We start from the raw sequence: 24266 nt of genomic DNA, 5'->3' as shown, positions 1-24266 counted from the left end.
GAGTAGAGTTACTTCATTCGCAATGAATTTCACGACGCTCGCGTGTAGCGAAAGGAAGTGACGATCGAGTAAGTATTGTTGCCAACTCACAAAATTTGAAACGAAGAGAGTCGAGTACCAATGCTCTAAAAGATTCAATTCTCCTTGTTTCCTTATTTTTTTCCGTAGATATTATACTTTCATTATAATGTCGCTTTTCCGTAATAATTTACCCTTGGACCGTAATGCCGTAATCGTCAGGGCAAATCCGTAATAATTACGGATAATCCGTAACAGTTGGCACCTCTGTGTACCCTACTTGACTTTCCAGCAAAAAATCTCATGCCAGAATTTTACGCGAAATGATAAACCGCAAAATGAGTTGAACTAATTGTGTGTATATTATATTCGATGTATCTTTAAAATGTAAATGAATTGTAAATAATTTTTTTAATACCTGAATTCGTCGAATAATTTACGCAAGCAAAGTTTTTGCCTGTATTTTTAGTTAAAAAAGTGTGTTCATTACGCGAGAAAATACGATAAATGGACATAAGGTTCTCCCTATAGATTCTTTAGTATTAAATGTATGCAATGAATTCCTGTTCTAGTCAATAAAATTCCACTCCATATTACTCAACCTCTTTCTTTTCTTTCCCACTTCAACCCACCTATTTCAATGAGCGAGGTGTGTGCACATGTGAATGCACCCCCTTATACCTTCCTCGTTGTGCATATTCTTCTCCTTTCTTATTTTTGATAAGTTGCTTCTGTTCTTAAGCCTTTTGTACTTCAATTAATTGCAAGTAATTTCTGTATTTTTTACATTTTTGTTAATCTTTGGCCCTATATTTTTCATTTTGCAGTATAACTAGACTGGGAAAAACAATAATAAAATTGAAAGGAATATATATATATAATTTAATAAACAAAAATGTAATTACAAGATCTGCAATAATTTTGCTTAATTTGCTCATAATAAACCCACTCTTCCACAAAAAACATTTTGCTACAAATAAATACTCTTTAGAGTCCATTATTTTTATGACTATTTCTGATCTCAAACTATACCAACACTAACAATGTAACTGCACTAACACAATTTGTAACCATTTCTGCTAGATCAGAAGTAACCATAAATGATTAAGCAATCTAAACCAAGTAACAAACCAAATACATTATTGTAAACAACTGATTATTAACAATATTTATGAGCATAATCATTGTTCTAAATATTTTACAATAAAAATTGTGGCAAAATGATGGAAAATTTTATGGAGGAAATAAAACCTCTGAAAATAAAATATTTTTGCATGTCCCCTCCCCCCTCTCATCCAATTATTAAATATTCTTTCAATCATCATACTAACTGTACAAACATAATTACCTAATATACATTTCAGCAGCATATGTATGCACGTATACAAACACACACATGTGCATTAAGGAGCTATGCAGTCATTTTTCAAGTCTTTTATGGTACGAAATTCCACCTTAATACAACACTGTAATACACATTTCGAATCTAATTCTGCTACTAATTTGCAGATTACTCCTTCCAGTATTGACAGATTTCCCATAAAAATGCTATATCTTAATAAGAAACTGCACTGAACCTTATCAAAACAATGCACAATGGTATTTTTCTATGTTTTGATGGTCAAACTGCACACAGTTCCAGATAAAGAAGCATATTAACATAACATATTATAAAATTGTCACTATAATTTTTTTCATCTTTTGAAGGTCATTAATTAGATGTTTAACATTAATCAAGTGATTTTCACACACAGAACTAAAAAATATTGCTATTACATTTATGAACCAAATATTAACATTACATCACAACAGGTAGGCCGATGATTACATACTTAATATGTGCCAAATTCATAGGTTACAGAAATCTACGATTAGAAAATACAGTATCTTCTCAACGGGAACTTGCGAAGAACAGTTCACTTAAATTGCTGCAGAGGAGCACTTATTTTATCTCTGACGCATGCTGCGAAGAAATACATTTCCATGCAAGGAGATTTTCTTATATATATATTTCGTTCTCTTGTCTATAATATGCAGTACAAGCTGAATCTGATTTCAGTTGCTTCATTTTTATTTTACCCCACAAGTTTTAAAAAAACCCACAATTTTCCCAGTCCAGCCAGGTTAGTTACAATATTACTACACAACCAAGATAATATACAGTACACGTTCTCCAATACTCCTTACCTACTTTATATGACTACCTTGGTAGCTGATATTCAAAATGAAAAGTTGTTGTAAAAAAGATGTCACAAATCCAGTTGCAACAGTGAAATAATTGAAAGAAGAATGAAATTAAATATATTTACAAGACAGTTTAAAATATATGCTCTTACGATTGAGAAATCAGTCAGATGACGCCCGTGATAATTTATAAGCCCGTACAAAAATTGATGCATAATTAAAGTACGCTTCCTTTGAAACTGGAGAAATGGCTCATATACAGATATTTATATACAAGTACCCATATACAAACTGTTGATGACTTGTTACTAGATACAGGATTTGGCTTGGCACAATAATGGCAAAAGGCTGTAACCACAAGACTGGACTGGGCGAAACTGCAGCAGCGGATGATGACATAGAAAGTAGAGCGACTAACTGACACCCCACACGGCTTGAAACCAAAGCAATGCTGCATTATTTTAAACCACAGATGAAGGTATTTCAAATGTCATCCAGTAAAGTGGCTCAGCTATAGTTAACCTCCTAACAGCAAGCAGCAGTTAGTCAGATCCAGGCTCATCATCACTATGCAGATAGGCAAACTTGTTAGATCCAGCAAAGTTCTGAAAAGAAAATTTAAGAAACATCACATTTAGACTAATGAACATCTGGAAGAGTAGCAAAAGTCACAGAAATCAAGCTATAAAAGAGGGCTGTAAGGCATGTGTAATGGTGTTTTGTGTGTTGTGGACTACCACTACTACAATGATCAAGAACAAATGAGTTTTCCTGTATTCTCCCTACATTTAAGAACCATTTTAGTGGCTAATATGGATAACAAACATCAACCTAATGTATAGCCTTGTTGCAGAAGGCCTTCCTCATCATCCCGTAGAACAAGGCATTAAGAAAAACACCATACAAAAAACCCAGTACTTTTAATTTCCTCCACCACAATAACTGCCCGTTTCCAATTTCTTGATGGATGCAGTATTTTTGCATGTCTCTTGGCAAAGACCAAAGCAAAATATAGCTTCCACCAAAGTCAATTTCATTTAAAGTTGTAACAGTATGGAAGCTGCTGATGTATGGGTATCGCTGAGCAATGGCATTTGGAGCACAAGCGGTAAGTTGGATGCTATGAAAGGTGCTCCCCATATCCAAGCCTCCACTAGTCCAGTGAGAAAAGTAATGATAAATGACTTCACTCCTAACCATGCCTAGTACACTTCATTATAGCACTGCCATTTTTGCAGTTACCCTGTGAGCAGATAACCTCTAGTGGTGCTTTTTGAGAATCCAACCAGCCTCCACACTGAAAACATAACTGATATCACAACAGAGTTCCTAACAGCTAATTGTAAACATAACAGGTGTAGGTCTACCTTAACTGAAAATACTACAATAACATAATTTATTAACATATACGTAAGACAGACATACGAGTTGCAAATCTTCAAGCATGCCCATCAGGAAAATGTAAAATTTATTTCAAAGGATGTAATTTAATTGCACAACTAATACCACAGAGAAATTTATAATGTCAAAGTCCTTCGTGGGGTGGACATCGATTCTGATCATTATATTTCAAAGATTAAAATCAAGTTAACCACAAGAAAACATCACTAACCATCTAAATTCACTAGAAAGAGGAGGAAATATGACCCCAGCTACTTAATAATTAATGCTGTGTATACAGAGAGATCCAAAACATCTCTAAGCGACAAACTGGAAACAATTATTGATAAACTAAAAAATATTGCCGAAGAAATTGCTCCTATGAAAAGGAGAAACAAAACACGCCTGGTGGAATGAGGAATGTAATATGGCAATACAGAAAAGACACAAAGCATGGCTAAATGACCAACAAAAGAAAACGGCACAATCTCGAGATGAACTAACTATTGCTAGAAGACAAACAGCCAAAGAACTTAGAAGAATCAAAAGAGACCATAAAAAACCCCTAGCTAACATAGATGAATCATTCAAACAACGTAAGACACGAGACTATTACAGGACATTTAAACAATATCCATCAGGGTATATTCCACCTACACTTATGATGAGGAATAAACAAGGACACCTAGCACACAATAATCAGGAGAATGCCAAAATTCTAGCTGATCACTTCAAAGAATTACTAAATGCTGAAGACCCAAAATAATACCTAGAATTTTCATCTGATCCAAAAAATAAAACATGCTTAGACAAGGATATTCCACCAGACTTCCATGAGGTACTCCAAGCGATTAATTGGCTCAAGAATTATAAAGCTGCAGGAGAAAATCAAGTGGTTGCAGAGCTGTGGAAGAATGCAAATAACCAAACATTTCAAAACCTACACAAACACATCATAGACATATGGAACTCTGAAAAACTGCCTGCAGAATGGAATACAGCTATAATTCACCCAATACACAAAAACGGGGATAGACTGGATCCAAATAATTACAGTGGAACCTCGATTCTTCGCTTTTGGAGGGACCACCGAAAAAAAACGTACAACACGGGAAAACGGAAAATCCGGGAATGAATGAACCATGAACAATTTGGCTAAACATCACAAAAAAAAAAAAAAAAAAAAAAAAAAAAAAAAAAAAAAAAAAAAAAAAAAAAGTATACTTAAAATCTTACAAACACCCCTAAACCAAACTATAGCCCCAATGGGCCTTCCGCCTACCAAGCGACCGCTGCTCCGTCTGAACGCCTGCAGATTACGATGTGACGCATGGTCAGTGTGACGAATCCTCTCGGCCGTTATTCCTACCTCTCTAGACCGGGATCGCCATCTCACCATTAAATAGCGCCTCAATTAAAGGTAATCGTAGAATGAGTGAACCTGGAACCAGCCCTCATATCCAGGTAAAAGTGTCTGACCTGGCCGGGAATCGAACCTGGGTCCTCCGGGTGAGAGGCAGGCAAGTTCGACCGCGGGGCCGGCTTCAAACATTAATTACCGGTACGCGACTTAAAAGCCTCGAAACTTTACATTCAGTTTTACCGGGGAAACTTCTTTCAGTTCAGCAACTTTGATCGGTCAAACTGTTCGAAAAACCTATTAACATTAAGCCAAACAATCGACCACAAGTATTTTTTAATTCTCTAATCTAGTAAAATAAAGCACATTGGATACAAAATCGTCCAACATGATGGCGAAATCCCTTTTTCTTTAAATCTTCCATTGTAATTTGGTCACCGGTATACTGTTCGTAGTCAGTTTGTAAAAATCTACCGCGCAAATTAGGCCTACGGCCTACATCGACTTTTAAAGGTTATGTTGAACTCGAGAATATTATTTCGAAGGTAAGCATCGATTCTCAAGTTTTCGAATGCATTATATTCAATAATGTCCGTCACTAATCACGATTAAATTGGAAAGAGAAAAAATATCACCAAAACTTCCGAATTTACGGTTATTCGCGACCTTGACCTCAGCTGGAAAACGCGCTCGCTGTCCAAGTCGGTACAAGTGCGAAATGATGCAAAGGTTTTTACATGTAACGTGCGCAAATAAAACGACTGCGGTTTTAACATTTTAACACAATAACGTGAAATTCCTAGTCTTACATTTGGACCAAAACAGTAAAAGGCAATCCCAAAACCTTCCATGGCTTTATGTATGTAAGGTGCAACATCTGTTCAGGTCTCAATAATGTAATCGTATGCGATAATATTGAAATACTAAATTTATGTTACTTAAGAAGGAGCAGTTTAGATTCCTGCCTGAAAGCTCAGTGACTATGCAGTGCCCTGAGGGAAGTGCTGAAAACCTGTTCGGCGATACACTCGGAGAAAAAAAAAAAAGTAAACATCTAACCCTGGACATAATGTAGACGCTTTGCAAGTACGAACATTTGACGAAACTCGTTCCGTCTTCAAGTAGAGCTGTCGAAATGCGCTCTGTCTCCTTCCAGTTATTGTGGACACACTCTGCTTTGTGATTTCGATTCTCTAAATAATACCACCTGAATGCAATGCTAAGATGGTCCCTTATGCAAGTTCACCGCCGATCACTTTTCCTCTTCCTCAAATTACTGCAATGACTGGACGTTAACACCAAGATCCGCAAGTATGCGTTGCCGTCCTTTCGTGAGATACAGTTTCTTGAAAAACGCGTGATCGAGGATTTAGCATTGATGGGACTGAGATTTCTGAACGGTTGATACGGGAAATCGTTTCTTCGAGGAACGGATAATGCACGATTTTTACGTGATTTAATTAGGATGCTCGCGGGACCACGTAATTTAAACGGATAATACGGGAAAACGTAGCTTCCGGGAACATATAATCGAGGTTCTACTGTACCAATGGATCTCTCTACTTGATATCACATAAGATCCTGTAGTACATCACGAGAATTCAAGAACAGCTCGACCAAGAACTTGGAGAGTATCAGGGGGGATTTCGACCTGGAAGAAGTTGTCCTGACCAAATAATTAGTTTTAAGTGGATTATGAACCATCAAAGAATGAGAAACAAAAAGCTAGTTATCACTTTTGTTGACTTCAAGAAAGCATATGACAGTATTCATCATGAGTCATTACTTAAAATCTGTGGAAGAGGCTAAATTCCAAATTGAAGAATTAGAACGAATAATAGCAAAAATTGGATTACAAATCTTTGAAAAGATGGAAATGATGCCATCCTTCAAAGTGGAAACATCACCTAACACACTGACTAATAACAAAAAAATTAAGGTTGTTAATAAATTTAAATATCTTGGAGAGATTATAACTTGGAACTTAAAAGAGAAAATAACAGTTGAAAATAGAAGTACCAAATTAAAACAAGCACAACACATTACTTGGCCAACCTACAAGAAGAAATCTCTCTCGATAAATGCAAAATTTAAACACTACAACTCCGTTATTAAGCCTGAAGCAACCTATGCTAGTGAAACCTTATTCAATTTGAATACAAAATCAACTACAGATAAATTACAGAAAATAGATTTTTTTTCTAGTTGCTTTACGTCGCACCGACACAAATAGGTCTTATGACGACGATGGGACAGGGAAGGGCTAGGAGGGGGAAGGAAGTGGCCGTGGCCTTAATTAAGGTACAGCCCCAGCATTTGCCTGGTGTGAAAATGGGAAACCACGGAAAACCATCTTCAAGGCTGCCGACAGTGGGGTTCAAACCTACTATCTCCTGAATACTGGCCGCACTTAAGCGACTGCAGCTATCGAGCTCGGTCATAAAATAGATAGACTAATCATTAGAACAATTCTAAACAAAAAACACCAAGTAGATAGACAATGGCAATTACTACCTAATGAAGTTGTATACCAGGAAACTGAGTCTATAATAGATACAATGCGGAAAAGAAGAGTGGCTTTTTTCTGTCATATCCAGACTACCAAAGACTGGGATACTCAAACATTTATTCAACTACTTTTGGAATAGTAAAACCAAAAATCACTGGTTCAAAGAAGTACAAGAAGATTTAAATGAATTAGGCTTGACAATTCAACAAATTGAAAACAGAGAAGAGAAGAGGATCCTGAGAAATAACGACGTGAGACAACTGAAGACCTATACACGCAAACAGTACAACATAACCGACGAAGAACGGTCAGCCAGGTCAGAGAGAATGAAACATTTCTGGAAATAAAAGAAAAAACATCAACCAAATTTTTAACCAATATTCATAAGACTTACTGTATATAGATTGACTTCAGTGCTCAAATGTGGATGTAAAATAAATAACATAAAATTAATAAAAAACATGTTGATGTCTAGTGGAGACTTTTACCCAATTCAGTAATTTACAAGTAAAGTGAATCAATTATTGACATGATGAGAAAACGGAGGATTGCATTTTTTGGACACACATACCGCTCACCAAAGTTTAGACTCCTAAAAGAGCTTTTTGATTTCTTTTGGAATAGTAAAACAAAAAACACTTGGTATAAAGAAATACAAATGGATTTGGATGAACTGAAAATTACTACAGAGCAAATTGGAGCACCAAAAAATCAACCTTATACAATAAAATCTTCAAAAAACGTATATCAAAAAAGTAAGTTCATATTTTTAACACTTTATAATTTCTTCTATTCCCAAAACTTCTTCATTCTAGACAATCTTGCAGCCCGTTCTTCTGCTGATATATCATACTGCTTATGTTTCGATGTTTTAGATGATTTGTGTATTTGTTAGTTAGAATCTTCTCCTCTTCTCTATTTTCAATTTGCTCTGTAGTAATTTTCAGTTCATCCAAATCTATTTGTATTTCTTTATACCAACTCTGTAACACACAAAGTTTTCTCTCCAACTCAACTTTACGTTAACCAATTTAACATTAATAAAGAGGTAAGTGAATTTACACACATCGGTTTTTTCTTTGAACCCTCCTTTCCTCCAAAATCATTCCTTAATACGTAAATCTCCTATTGTCACAGACTTCAAACCAAATTTCCCTTTCGACTCTACACATGAAGCTACAGTCGCTCCTTCCAGCTAATATTTAACACAGCTGCTTACCATTGAGCACTCTTCTTCACTTGTGCTTTAAGAAGACTACAGATTTATCTCTTCACACGAGATTTACAACAATCTAACCACTTTATATGGTATTATAAAAACCACTTAAGAGTATCAAGCATTTCCCTCGCCCCTACAGCATAACTGGAGTGGCAGAACCGTCTCATTACTAGCTTTAAAATGTATTTAAACTCCATTTGGAGTAATCAGCAACATTCTTCATCATTATTCGGACGTTTGAACTCTTTAGGATCCAAACTTATCTCTTAACGCCCTCAACCAACATAGGGCGCCGCTTTACAAGATTTTTTTTTTTTTTTTTGCCAGTTGTTTTACCTTGCACTAACACAGATAGGTCTTATGGCGACGATGGGACAGGAAAGGGCTAGGAGTGGGAAGGAAGCGGCTGTGGCCTTAATTAAGGTACAGCCCCAGCATTTGCCTGGTGTGAAAATAGGAAACCACGGAAAACCATTTTCAGGGCTGCCGACAGTGGGGTTCGAACCTACTATCTCCCGAATACTGGATACTGGCCGCACTTAAGCGACTGCAGCTATCGAGCTCGGTCTTTACAAGATTCAACGAAGCAATTTGCGTTCTTATAGAACTATCAATATGCAACTTGTTACCACATTTTTAGACAAGGTCATTCAAGAAAGTGTATAAATTACATCTATTTGTTAGTAAGACTTTATTAAGACACTATTTTTAAGAATATCTTAACTATTTCCTACATCATCCCCACATTCATTTGTAATTTTTTTTTTAAATCAACCACAATTAAGAACAATCAGGATCCTGATTTTTTTATCTTTCAGATTGAGATTTAGGCTGAAGATGCCCTTAAATAAAGGGCGAAACATGTCCCTATAATTTAAAATCACTTTTTATGTATTGAATAGGTGGAATAAATAAACATTAATATTTCTTTGAATTTAACCGTTGTTAACTCGTTAAAGATAAACGCTGAATAAAAAATTGCTTATTTTTAATGCTAAATACCTCAATTACCCTCCTCTACGAACCATGTGACCTTGCCGCGGTGGGGAGGCTTGCGTGTCCCAATGATGCAGATAGCCGAGCCGCAGGTGCAACCATATCGGATGGGTATCTGTTGAGAGACCAGACTAACGAATGGTTCATCGAAAGGGGGGTAGCAGCCTTTCGGTAGTTGCAAGGGCGGCAGTCTAGATGATTGACTGATACGGCCTTGTAATAATACTCAACATGGCTTAGCTGTGTTGATACTGCTACACGGCTGAAAGCAACGGGAAACTACAGCCGTAACCACCTCCCGAGGACATGCAGCTCTCTCTGTATGAATGATGTACTGATGATGGCTTCCTCCCGGGTAAAATATTCCGGAGGTAAACTAGTCCCCCATTCGGATCTCCGGGTGGGGACTACACGAGAGGGGGCGATCATCAGGAAGATGGATACTGACATTCTGCGAGTCGGAGCGTGGAATGTTAGAAGTTTGAATCGTTGTGGTAGGTTAGAGAATCTGAAAAGGGAGATGGATAGGCTAAAGTTAGATGTAGTTGGTATAAGTGAAGTACGTTGGCAGGAAGAACAGGATTTTTGGTCAGGCGACTACCGAATTATCAACACGAAATCAAACAGGGGTAATGCGGGAGTTGGTTTAATAATGAATAAGAAAATAGGGCAGCGGATAAGCTACTACGACCAGCATAGTGAAAGAATTATTGTCTCCAAGAAAGACACCAAACCAATGCCCACCACAATAGTGCAGGTCTATATGCCTACTAGTTCAGCGGATGATGAAGAAATTGAAAGAATATATGAGGAGATAGAAGATTTAATACAATATGTCAAAGGTGACGAGAATCTAATTGTGATGGGAGACTGGAACGCAGTGGTAGGCCAAGGAAGAGAAGGTAGCACAGTAGGAGAATTTGGATTGGGACAAAGGAACGAAAGAGGAAGTCGGCTGGTTGAATTCTGCACTGACCATAATTTAGTCCTCGCCAATACTTGGTTCAAACACCACAAACGACGGCTGTATACGTGGACGAGACCTGGAGACACTGGAAGGTATCAAATAGACTTCATTATGATTAGGCAGAGATTCAGAAACCAGGTGTTGGATTGCAAAACTTTCCCAGGAGCAGACGTGGACTCTGACCACAACTTGTTGGTCATGAAATGCCATCTGAAGTTGAAGAAATTGAAGAAAGGAAAGAATGCAAAAAGATGGGATCTAGACAAGTTGAAAGAAAAGAGTGTGATGGATTGTTTCAAGGAACATGTTGCACAAGGACTAAATGAAAAGGCCGAAGGAAACACAGTAGAGGAAGAGTGGAGAGTCATGAAAAATGAAGTCAGTAGGGCTGCTGAAGAAATGTTAGGAAGGAAGAAAAGATCAACTAAGAATCAGTGGATAACTCAGGAGATACTAGACCTGATTGATGAACGACGAAAATACAAGAATGCTAGAAATGAAGAGGGCAGAAAAGAATACAGGCGATTAAAGAATGAAGTGGATAGAAAGTGCAAGGTAGCTAAGGAAGAATGGCTGAAGGAGAAGTGCAAGGATGTCGAAGGCTGTATGGTCCTGGGAAAGGTAGATGCTGCATACAGGAAAATCAAGGAAAACTTTGGAGAAAGGAAATCTAGGTGTATGAATATTAAGAGCTCAGATGGAAAGCCACTTCTAGGGAAAGAAGACAAAGCAGAAAGATGGCAGGAGCATATCCAACAGTTGTATCAAGGTAACGATGTAGATAATTTCGTTCTGGAACATGAAGGGGCTGTTGATGCTGATGAAATGGGAGACCCAATTTTGAGGTCAGAGTTTGACAGAGCTGTGAGTGACCTAAATAGGAACAAGGCACCTGGAATTGATGATATTCCCTCTGAATTACTGACTGCCTTAGGAGAAGCCAGCACGGTAAGGTTATTTCATTTAGTGTGCAAGATGTATGAGACAGGAGAAGTCCCATCCGATTTTCGGCAGAATATTGTTATACCTATTCCCAAGAAAGCCGGTGCTGACAGGTGTGAAAACTACCGCACTATTAGTTTAGTATCTCATGCCTGCAAAATTTTAACATGTATTATTTACAGAAGAATGGAAAAACAAGTTGAAGCTGAGTTGGGGGAAGATCAATTTGGCTTCAGAAGAAATGTAGGAACACGTGACGCAATCCCGACTTTACGTCTGATCTTAGAGGATCGAATCAAGAAGGACAAGCCCACGTACATGGCATTCGTAGATCTAGAAAAGGCATTCGATAATGTTGATTGGACCAGGCTATTTATGATTCTGAAGATGATAGGGATCAGATACCGGGAACGAAGAATTATCTACAACCTGTATAAAAATCAGTCTGCAGTGATAAGAATCGAGGGCTTTGAAAAAGAAGCAGCAATCCAGAAAGGAGTGAGGCAAGGCTGCAGTTTGTCCCCTCTCCTTTTCAATGTTTACATAGAACAGGCAGTAAAGGAAATCAAAGAGAAATTTGGAAATGGAATCACAGTCCAAGGAGAGGTAATCAAAACCTTGAGATTTGCGGATGATATTGTTATTTTATCTGAGACTGCAGAAGATCTCGAGAAGTTGCTGAATGGTATGGATGAAGTCTTAGGTAAGGAGTACAAGATGAAAATAAATAAGTCCAAAACAAAAGTAATGGAGTGCAGTCGAACAAAGGCAGGTGATGTAGGAAATATTAGATTAGGAAACAAAGTCTTAAAGGAAGTAGATGAATATTGTTACTTGGGTAGTAAAATAACCAACGATGGCAGAAGTAAGGAGGACATAAAATGCAGACTAGCACAAGCAAGGAAGAGCTTTCTTAAGAAAAGAAATTTGCTCACTTCAAACATTGATATCGGAATTAGAAAGATGTTTTTGAAGACTTTTGTGTGGAGCGTGGCATTGTATGGAAGTGAAACATGGACAATAACTAGCTCAGAAAGAAAGAGAATAGAAGCTTTTGAAATGTGGTGTTACAGAAGAATGCTGAAGGTGAGATGGATAGATCGAATCACGAATGAAGAGATACTGAATCGAATTGGTGAGAGGAGATCGATTTGGCTAAATTTGACGAGAAGAAGAGATAGAATGATAGGACACATCTTAAGACACCGAGGACTTGTTCAGTTGGTTTTTGAAGGAAGTGTAGGTGGCAAGAACGGTAGGGGTAGACCAAGGTATGAATATGACAAACAGATTAGAGCAGATGTAGGATGCAATAGTTACATAGAAATGAAAAGGTTAGCACAGGATAGGGTGGCATGGAGAGCTGCATCAAACCAGTCTATGGACTGATGACTCCAACAACACACCTCAATTAAGTAAGAATGAGATAGGCCTACATCTCAAGATATGGCAGAGTGCGTCATTGATTACGAAGTTAATTTATATTTTCTCGCGTCGGTTAAATTACGGAAAGGCTACAGTATTATCATGTAAATTTATAGCAAAAAGGTTATAATTTCTCTACTTCCGCTTGAAGTATGTTTTCGTCATACATATACTGTAGTACAGATAAGTTAGGATATGTGACACTATTTGAATAACAAAACTGAAACGTTTGCCACAAAATGCGATCGATCATCTTCGGCACGGTAGCCTATAGTTTTCACGCTATGTACATTTGCGAGGTCTCTCGTCAACATTCGAAAGCGATATTGGAGTCTGTTAGTAATACCCATCAGCTGTTGTTCTCAAAAGAAAATTCGAAATGAAAGAGGATAACACGTTTTCGTAATAAATGCGTACATAACGTGGCCGATAGCAGTTGTTAACTCGTTAAAAATAAAGGCTGAAGTAAACTATCTCTTGATTTTAATGGTATACCATATACTGAAATAAAGTCTCTTGATTTTAATGCTATATCATATACTGAAATTAAGTAAGAAAGTGATACACCTCAAGATATGACAGGGTACATCACTGATTTCAGAGGATAGTTTATATTTTCTCGCATCTAGTTAAATTTCGGAAAGCTATTCCCATGTCAATTTTTAGCAAGGTGGTTATCATTTCTCTACATGTGTTTCAAATAGGTTTTCATGATGCATATACGGTTAGGTTAGGTGATCAATTTAAGATATTACTAAAATTTATTAGGATCAACCTATTCAATACGGACCAAATATGAAATTTGTAACATGTAGGTTAGGTGATGCTGTTTGAAAAAGAAAACTGAAATGTTTGCCACAGAAGCCTCTGGAGTGATACCGTATTTCTCCAAATCCAAGACTACGTTTTTTTCTCACAATCTCATGTGAAAAATCAAGGGCCGTTTTGCATTCGTGGCCTGATAGCAATGAACAGCACTGGCAACTACCGCAGTAACCACGCTGTTTCTTTTCACCCCTCCGCACGCGCGCGCACAAAAACTCGTTGACAATAAACGACCACCTCTTTATCATAGGCCTACATCGCTAGCCGCGGTGACCGGTTGTAGAGTGCGTATATGTAACGTCACTGGATCTCGGGAAATAGTGAAGAGAGAGAATGGCATTCTATTATTCTCTACAAAAACATTTCTCAAATCTGCAGAATGGCATCAAACATGCGAGCCTTCGAATTCTTAGAAAGGCCACGGCTACTCACTAGCAGAGTTATAACGCGTCTGCTGTACCTGACACTTAGTAAAATTAAGTTTATAGATAGCAGGAATATTTTCGTGATGGATCGTGTTATTGTAAAGATATGTGGAACAGGTATTGCCGGCAAATTTTCAACGGGTTCTCGTCGATGTTATGATGCCAATTTTAAGTTAATGGCTATTAAACACTCAGAAATGTATAATAATTGTACAGCCGCAAGAAAATACGGCACAGGCCTAACTAAAGCCAATATTCGGCATTAAAAATGCGTACTGCACAAAAAATGCATTCAGTGGCCCACAACAAGGACGCTTTAAAGAAGTCGAAGATGAAATTGTGAGGTATGTGCACAAAAATGCATGGGCGGAATTGTCATACCGCGGCGCAATAAACTCGTTCGTTGACTTTCAAAGTCCGGCGGAATTGTCATACCGCGGCGCAATAAACTCGTTCGTTGACTTTCAAAGTCCGGCGATTAAGACCTATACATCGCTAGCCGCTGAAGTTGGCCGAATCTGGCGAGCAAGACGTGTGTGTAGCGGCAGCCAGTTATATCTGATGCTGAGTGAAAGTAACAGTTTTATAGTAAGCAAGAATATTTTCCTGATGGATCGCCGTATTGTAGAGACGCGTGGAATGTGTATTGCCGGCAAATTTTCAACGAGTTCCCTGCGTAATTATTAGCCCAATTTTAAGTTAATTGTTATTAAACCCACTGAAATAAAGCTTAATTGTACAGACACAAAAAATTACAGCATAACTAAAGCCAATGTTCGGCGTCTACAGTCTAAATATGCGTACTGTATAAGAAAGACATTCATATGATTTTACAAAGCACTTTTTAAGAGTGATAATTTTTTGAAGGAACAAGTGGGGGTTGTCTTGGATTCGGAGAAATACGGTAATATATACTTTTTCAGAATGAAATTAAACACACACTTTCACGTAGCATCGGATTTCGAAAAACAACAAACAAGTAAGCCACACTGTGGATATTATCCATGAAAATTCAAATTTTGAACAAACTGATTGCCATTTCATACTGAATTTAATGTGTATGCAAGTTTTCCCAACTTTTACAAAAAATCGGATATAATGGCAATCCGCTATAGCGAGTAAATTTTTCGCCGTTATGAATTCTCGCTATAGACTTCTACTGTATACAGTGCGTGCACAATGATACAAGCTCTCCATTCCATAGTTTGGTCTTTGGTATGGCTTGTAATGACTTGCTCAGGGAACTCGGAACGGCACAACTTAAGGCCAATGCTGTCATTCATCACACTGAGTCACTCGTCTTTTGCTGCTTGCATAGTCCATAGTGCACATATGCGTAACTTGAGTGAAACGGCAAGATCATAGTGGATGATTTTGACAAATGTGTTATTTGAGATGTGATTGAAGAATTCTACACTGTGATGGAAGTTTTTCCCCACCATTTGCAAACTCATCGCTAGTTTACGATTAAAGATTGGTTGAAAAATGGGGACCAGCTTGTCTCCATAATGTTTTGAAGGGCATGGGCTTGGTGTGGAAGAGGTCAGAATAAACGTGTGCTTTTATTAGAACGTGGTGACATTGTTGACTGGCATGTAAAGTATCTTGTTACAATACAGCATTTCAAGAAAGAGGACAAAGCAATTTTTTTCTTGGGTGAGCCGTGGTTTGACAGTAACTTGACTGTAGGGAGATGTTATCAAAGAAACGATGTTATGGGAGTGTTGCTTAGGGAAGTGCATCCACAAGATCATTGGTACTGCTGGCTCTCGCAGAGAGTTTATTTGCGATAACTATTTTCAAAATATTTTAATTAAAATAAATAAATGATCAACTGATTCATCAAAAAGCTGAGAGTGAGGAAGGAGGCGATCATCTCTCAGGATAACCAGTTACTGTGCAGTTTAAGAATATATCTAGAAAGTACAGACTATTAAGATTACTTCAAATATAAGTGTGTTCTACTCTACTCAGTAGATGGAGGTTTCATTACGCAGTATCTTTAGTTAAATTAAAATAGGTTTTTACCTTTTTTTGTTTTCTTTCCTTCTAAACCCTTTGATAAATATAGAAAAATCAAAAAGATGTGATCATCTTAAGTTTCGTTCCTGTAAACAGACACCACAATTTCCAAGTTCTGTTTAGGAATATATGTATGAACCATTTCAACGGCATTTGCTTACCGAGAGATGCTGACTTCCCTATTGGTAATTTGAATTCTAAAGATCTTAACACAAAGTGAGACAGCTGGAAATTGGCTTGTATTGATATCAACATTTCTCCAGCTTGCTTGTGTAATGAATGCCACGAAAGAAATGGAAAAGCTTAAGAAAAGATCAAGAAATCCTAACTGGGATAGTACGGAAAACATAATCGCTGTGTTGAAAACGGTACACATTAAAATATCCTTACTTTTCAGGAGAAAGGAAAAACCGTTTTGTAACTAAAAGAAAGGTTTAATCAAAAAGTTTCTATTAGGCATTTATACATCATATATCTGCGTATTCAACTACAAAGTATGGAAATCATATTACGAACGGTTTTCAAGTTATACCATTTTTTATGACAAGGAATATGTTCCTTTTTATACTCATATTTGAGAAAGATCTTTGTAGAGGCAGATAATGTATAATAAACTCGTAATTTCAAAAGTCTATTAAGCAGTAACACATTATTACACAAAATTCGCCCAACATCATTTCTTTTATAGTTATTCATTGTCATTCCGTCTCTTTAAAAGTGTTTCAACCGGGCGAGTTGGACATGCGGTTAGGAGCGCACAGCTGTGAGCTCGCATCTGGGAGATAGTGTGTTCGAACCCCACTGTTGGCAGCCCTGAAGATGGTTTTCCGTGGTTTCCCATTTTCACACCAGGAAAATACTTGGGCTGTACCTTAATTAAGGTCTCGGCCGCTTCCTTACCATTCCTAGGCTTTCCTGTCCCATCGTCGCTATAAGACCTGTGTCGGTGCGACATAAAGCAAAAAAAAAAAAAAAAGGTGTTTTACTTTACAAAGATGTCTAGCCTCCATAACCCCTAAATGGTGTATGTCTTCTATGTTTAAAATATCGTGAAGATCATTGTTATCGTCCAATCCCTCAATGTTGAATGGATAAGTCGAATATTTCACCACGATTATATTACACGAAAATAAACTGCTCACTCTTTTTTTTTTGCTACTCGCTGCTATACTTCCTGGTCTGTATAAGCAATTCAATGAATAACTATAACAGATGTATACACTGGAGGTTTATACAGGGTGTATTAGTAACAAGACGGTAAAAAGAGACCACGTGTGAGGAGTATTTTAGACGAACATCGGAATGTGCCAGTGTATCTGTTTCAAGTGTTTACACTGCAAAAAAAAAAAAAAAAAAAAAAAAAAATCCACCACCAAGTAAAAAGAGACCACATGTGAAGTCTTTTAGACATGGTGTGTGATGAATTTGTAATTTCTTTTTTTTCCTATTTGCTTAACGTTGCGCCAATTCAGATAGGTCTTATGGCGATGATGGGATAGGAAAGGCCTAGGAATTGGAAGGAAGCGGCCGTGGCCTTGATTAAGGTACAGCCCCATAAGTAATTTAGGAGAGGATTCTAGTGATGCAAGAGACAACGAATCCTCCCATCTACTGGGAACTGAGCCCAATGCAAGTTCAGATTAATGAAATACCTGTCACGCAAATAGCCCTACTTGCTTATTTTCATGGAAAATATATTTCATAGCAATGATAATCTATTTTTATCATCTCAGGCAAAGTAGCTATATCCGTAAATTTACATGTTCATATTTGCGTAAAGACCACATGGACCTCGCGGAGTCATACGAAATGTTTGTTTATGCCTACATTACTCTTTCGATGGAATGAATTTTAGTTCATTTAATTTTTTTTCAAAATGAGCCTTCCTAAAATGAGGGTGCGGGCATTATTTGGGTAAATACGGTAATATCTATTTTGTATTGTGTTATATTAATGTTAATTTATTATACCCGATGATGTCCCTTAGGGAGAAAAACATGTACTAAATATAATAAATTATATATTGTATTGAATAGGCAGACCACTTGGTTATAATATTTAAGTTTGTCTTAAATATTCACTACTTGATTATAGTCAATACGGGATTGGTATTACTTGAAATGAAGCTGTTAAAGCTTGTTACATGTAACTTCAAAAAAGTCAGTATATACTTACAGGGACTTCTTGCTCATGATATTTGGGCATTCTTGTAGCATCTTCTCCACCGCTATCCTTTCTCGGTTCTCTAAAAAATAAGGGATGTCAATAAGAATAAGAAGCAAATAAAAACATTACTGAGATCCACTACACATGATAATATGCACACTAAGGGTACGTTTATCTGGTACATCGCCAGGCCTCGCTGCTCAATGTTAGGCGACTAAAACAAACCAATAGATCTCAATCGGTGCCTTTACTCTGCAGCCCGGCTTGTCGCTATGCTACTGGCTACTATCCTCACACATCAAAACGAGTTTGTTTTCGGAGCCTGGCACATCGCCGGCTATCCTGTAATTTGGACCATGATTGGTTCTCTCAAGGTCACCCGCTCTTCTCTCTCTGCACTCTATGCAGATGTTCCGCTGTCACTAGCTATCAGAACCTGATCCTGTCTTGTGTTATACTGTTTCGTTTCTGTTATGGGTGACGATTTTAAAGAAATGATATCGGCTGTCTTCGAACAAAATGCAATTAGGAGCCAGCGGTATGCAAATCACCATAAAAGGTTCAAACTAGATAAACTATGGAATAAGGAGAAAACGAGCAGTCAGTAGACGTCGTCACCCGGTTTGTGATGGTTAGTGGCTTGTTTTATCGTGTTTTAAAGTGAAGTTTCAATTTGTTTTAATTCATATTTTAACTATACTTTCCTTCTAATGGCTGGTTTTTTTATCCATCTTTGTGTATTTTTAATACGATTTTAGCTTTTAACTTGAATTAAATATATGATTTTAAGGGATTCAAAGGGTAAACTCCGTACTTCATTCTCTTTCTTTATATCATGTACCATTGATGAATCGGAACTATCAATCTCAGATGAGAACATGTTCACAAAATGACTTTTCCACTACAAGTGAGAACTGCCAGCAGCGTGAGTGTGGGAATGCTGCAGGGTAAAAGCTCCATGGTAACCAGTCTGGCCATAGTCAGCAGAGACGTGCTAGAGCAAGCATCCATGTGACAGCAGCGAAGCTGCAGCATAAACGTACTCTAAGGGAGGAGTCACAGTGACCAGCACTGAACATTAAGAACAAAATGAATCAACACAATAAGAACAATGTGATCACAAAAAGCCTTGAACAAATAAATGGAATCAAACAAGTTTTTCCTCATAATTATTTTATGCAAATAAATACAGTTCTAACCTAACTAAAACTGTAACCACTTAGTGCAGCTAACTTATATGTCAATCAACCTCTTGCTTATCTTTCCCGATAAAAATCAACACATCTTTGCAGTCCAAGGGGCTCCGGGTTCAATTCCTGGCTAGGTCGGGAATTTTAACCTTAACTGATTAATTCGTCTGAATCGGGGGATGGGTGTTAGTGTTATCTTCAGCATTAAAAATCATATAGGCAAGATATTGTATAGGCTTTTGGTCTTATGCCGCGTCAAGAAAATAAGGTGAAATTCTTTACGTTTCACTGAGAACTTGATGATGATGATGCTTGTTGTTTTAATAATGTTATTTGCTTTACGTCCCACTAACTACTTTTTAAGGTCTTCGGAGACGCCGAGGTGCCGAAATTTAGTCCCGCAGGAGTTCTTTTACGTGCCAGTAAATCTACCAACAAGGGGCTGTCGTATTTGAGCACCTTCAAATACCACCGGACTGAGCCAGGATCGAACCTGCCAAGTTGGGGTTAGAAGGCCAGCGCCTTAACCGTCTGAGCCACTCAGCCCGGCGCTTGTTGTTCTAAGGGGCCCAACATCGAAGGTCATTGGCCCTCGCAGAGAACTGTGCTCTGCGTCATCACAAGAAAATCTCGACTGTCCACGAGAAATGCTTCTTTAAGAATGACTTTTTAAATTTAGATGTTATAAAAGAAGTGGAAATTGTACGTTCATTTGCCACCAGATGGCTCCCCGGACGTGGCACAGCGCTAGCGCTCGAAGTGGAAGCTGCCCGAACCATCAGAATCAGTCTAAGAGGTTCACATAACATGTGTATGTAACATATGACATTGACAGGTGTATGACATTGACATAAGCCTGGAATGAAACATCTTGCAATGAGGAACGTACAAATTTGGAAAACACTGAGATGTCATTAGGCCATCTTTTATGAAGTAGTATTTGTGGGAAGAGTTTGTGATAAGGACAAAGTCCTAACTTATTATTGTATTGTACTGTATTGAATAGGTGGGAGAACAATATAAACATTCTAGTGTTATTTAATACAAATACTTTCAATACGGACCCAAAAATGAATGTTATCACATGTAATAAAGCTGCGCTTATCCGGGTTGATTGGTTATGGACGTTGCTTGATGGGTGTGGAAGCACTGCATTCAATGGCTTGCGTTACCGTGGTAGTCCGTCCTATTTTATTGGCGACGACTTCCAGAAAGTCCTTTAAGGTGTGTCTCAGCTCCTCTTTTACACTCGGTCGAAGATGTGTTAACTGGATATATCCCAGGTTTACGTCAACTTCCGTATCCTTGCGAGTCTGGAGATTTCCATCGTGCCAGGCGACCTTCAGACATCTGTCTTTTCCCAAAAACACTTCATGAGCTGCATAGTCTAGGATCACCTTGTATTCCATGATCTAATATGATGTCAGGTATCAGGTTCTGAATCACTGCAATGTCAATTATAATAGGCATACTCATACATATGGTCAGGTTAGTTTGCCCTTGGATGGAATAGGTTACCCCGTCCGCTGCTCCTACTACCCTTCCGAGGTGGTGACACTTCATAGGCGGTAGTAATCTGGCCAACAGTCCCGTTGACAAATGAATGGCTTGCTTGGCTGTCGAGTATGGCTGAAAAATTCTCGTTGCCCTCTTCTACTCGACCAGGGTTGCTCATCTGTCAGGTCTTGAGGCGCATTCTTGACCCCTTTCAATTCAGAATGGGCCGGACTTAGTTTTCTTATGTCAAGGCTGGGCACTTGTTCTTCAGTTGTCCCGCTCTTCCACACTATAGCACTTCCTAACTGCACTGGGCTCTTCCACAGCTTTGCCCTTGTGTTCCTCCTCCAGCTGGGCGATGATTCTGCGTAGATCATTAAAGGATTTGATTGTGATACTTTCACTAGGAGTCGAATCTTATCGTGGAGTAGCTCTGTGATATCTGGTAGGATCTTATTTTTGTTTCCTTCCGGGTGCAGATGTTTGAAGAGTTGGTACTTCTGTAGGACGAAGGCGCTAGTTTCCAGGCCAGTGTGTTGTGCCGGTCAGTACCTTCCTTTTCACGGAGCTCTTCACCCCTTCAGAATTAAACCTAGTGAATTCCCTCTTGAAGTCTGTCCAGTTTAGATTTAAACCCTTCAAGAAGTTCCACCAAATAGAGGCTTGCCCCTTTAATCACAGTTTGATGAGTTGCACGAAGATGTCCTCTGGTAAATTAGTCCTTCCCAATAGGTTGACCAATTGTGACTACTCCTACCACTACTCTTACACCTTAATCTCTTTCACACAATATACATTACATTTATTAAGCGCCAGTTGCTGTAAAAAACAACAAAATTCGGAGAGCATGCCTCTTATCTCAATTATTCTCAAGGCGTGAGATAATAAACTCACACATCTGGCATTATACAGGAATATGGATCAGGACAATAGTAGATTATGGTTGCATTTCCACAATTGAGGATTGTACTTGGAAATAGAATAACTTACTATTAAAAGAAAACTGAATTTATGACTATAGTTTACGTCACAATGAACTAGCATTGCCATTACTTTAATTTTGACACAAAAATGTACCCAGTAAGATTTGCTGTTACAGGAGCAGAAAATTTTAACTAAATTAAAAAAAAAAAAAACTATTGGCATGAACTTGAAGTGAAATATGATATCGCCGCTGATTACATTCTTCTTCATGTTATTAAAGCATAACATATCGGATGCTGTAATTACCTGATGTCTGCACACACCACTCTCGAACTTGAAATTCCTGAAAAAACCTTTGGAAGCTGTCTGCTGTTATCTTCTTATGTAACCCGAAGTTGACCAACATTTCCTTTCCGAGTGTAGTGACCTCCAATGCGGTTACGTCCACTCAATATTTATAAGTAGAAATTGGAAAACTTTATTCAAACGCATTGTGAAGTCCCTCCTCACAAGTAGATGATGTTTCACTAATCAGCCCAGTACCAGTCTCTACTCAGATCAAACCACCACTCGTAGACCTCTTCAACGATTCTAAGACCTCTTCAAACACCTCTTAGAACACTTAGACCACTTCCTATCTCAGACCACCACTCTTACCTCTTACCTCTACTTTTATAAACTCGTAATGATCACTCATTTCCCTACTATCTTCTCATCCCTTCCACAAACACACACGGTAGCTAGCGAATGCAGACACTCGGTCGAAACCACATGACCACGCACTGTCATCAGTCATGTGTCTTAAAGCTTGACCACGTTTATAAACGATGACTATATAGCATGTGTCAGAGGAAAATTTACTTGCCTAACACAGTCTCGGTTAAACCTAGCCTAGATCGCAAAATAATATGCCAGCTCTCCTGGCTACAGTTACATCTCAAACCAACAAATCTCGCTTATTAATATACAGAATAATTACAAACAAAATTCCCTTATCCAATGATTAAATAATATAATATGCGTGATACCTAATTATTACAGTCTAAATGATGAAAAACAGAATATAAAATCTAATTAATCGGCTCAATTAATGATAATAATAAAAATAAATGATGAATGAAATCTGTAACCCTGTTGTACAGTTACACGAGCCTTCGATGAAGCTAGTCGGATTCTCCTCCAGTCGCCCGTGGAATTCCGGAAGGCTCTCTATAATCACCTTCGGGTCTAGGTGTCCTGTACAGCCGGTTAGGTTTGAGGCGGTTAGAGGTGTGGCAGTATATCCTATTTGAATCAATCTATTTTCTACTGCATGAAGAATGCCTTCCCTTATATTCTGCACATCTCCCTTGATGGTTGAAATCCGGTTTTCTATCCTTCCTTCAACAGCAGAAATACACCTCCCTCGACAGACGAGATGCGGCATTCAAAATTTCCCTCGATGTTAGAAATCCACCCCTCGACCTGTTGTTTTATTTTTGTTTTGCAAGTAATCAGCTTCATTTTCCGTATCAAAATCTAATTACTAAATTTTACACTATTGAGATTCTTCCACCGTTTTGATACTTTATTTCGCCTTTTGGCAAATTTTTATTTATATATCAACAGTACATGTTTCGTTCCTTATTTAGGAACATCCTCAGCTGTTATAGTGGCTTAGGTGAATGGTTGAGATTTTAAACACATAGATTTACAAATACATTGATTCACTTAAAAACTAAATACGAATTAAGATAGATGATATTAAAAACAATGTGGGGTTAGTGTGTTACTGGTATGAGAGCAGATGATTACATGGTTGATTGACTTAAAACTATGTCTATTCATTAGAATAGTTGTTCAAAAAAATTTTTCACTTTGTTACATTAAAAGTCTGTATGCAATTAAAATTTTTTTAATATGTTTAACTTCATAACATTGTTCGAATTGTTGAAAGTTTTTCTTCCTTTTCTTCCAGATAAGTTGTTGTATGTTGTGTGCTTGCTTATAGTGCTTTTGATTGAGTCTAATGTGGAAACTTTGGAGCTGATTGCTGATCTATTAATGTGAAGGGAGCCTCGTTTCAAATTTCTGAAATGAAATAAAATACGGTAGTGGGAATTTGTTCAAAAGCATGTGTCTTTGTGTAATAATAGAATGTATAAAAAAGTTCCTTTACCTTGCTATAGCTGAATTCCGATTCTACTGTGACCCTGGAGGGACGTTTGATGCTGCTTT

General features: G+C 37.8%; 1 protein-coding gene across 2 annotated transcripts in view; it reads right to left on the bottom strand.

Annotated features, from left to right (window-relative positions):
- Nucleotides 1–886: 886 nt before the first annotated feature.
- eIF4B (eukaryotic translation initiation factor 4B) overlaps nucleotides 887–24266 on the bottom strand; it is a 212811-nt gene continuing 189431 nt past the window's right edge. Inside the window, exons 11-12 of one of the 2 annotated variants that reach the window (XM_067158454.2) lie at nucleotides 18448–18517; nucleotides 887–2807 (exon numbers count right to left, since the gene is read on the bottom strand). In XM_067158454.2, coding sequence (XP_067014555.1) covers nucleotides 2745–2807; nucleotides 18448–18517 — 133 coding nt within the window. In that variant the 3' untranslated portion in view covers nucleotides 887–2744. The remainder of the gene's footprint in view (nucleotides 2808–18447; nucleotides 18518–24266) is intronic. The other variant, XR_010861597.2, reaches the window with a different exon arrangement.

This window comes from Anabrus simplex, chromosome 1, assembly GCF_040414725.1.
Source record: "Anabrus simplex isolate iqAnaSimp1 chromosome 1, ASM4041472v1, whole genome shotgun sequence".
Taxonomy (NCBI): Eukaryota; Metazoa; Arthropoda; class Insecta; order Orthoptera; family Tettigoniidae; genus Anabrus; species Anabrus simplex.
The sequence above is the reverse complement of the archived record's forward strand: the minus strand, read 5'-3'. Positions and strand labels throughout refer to the sequence as shown.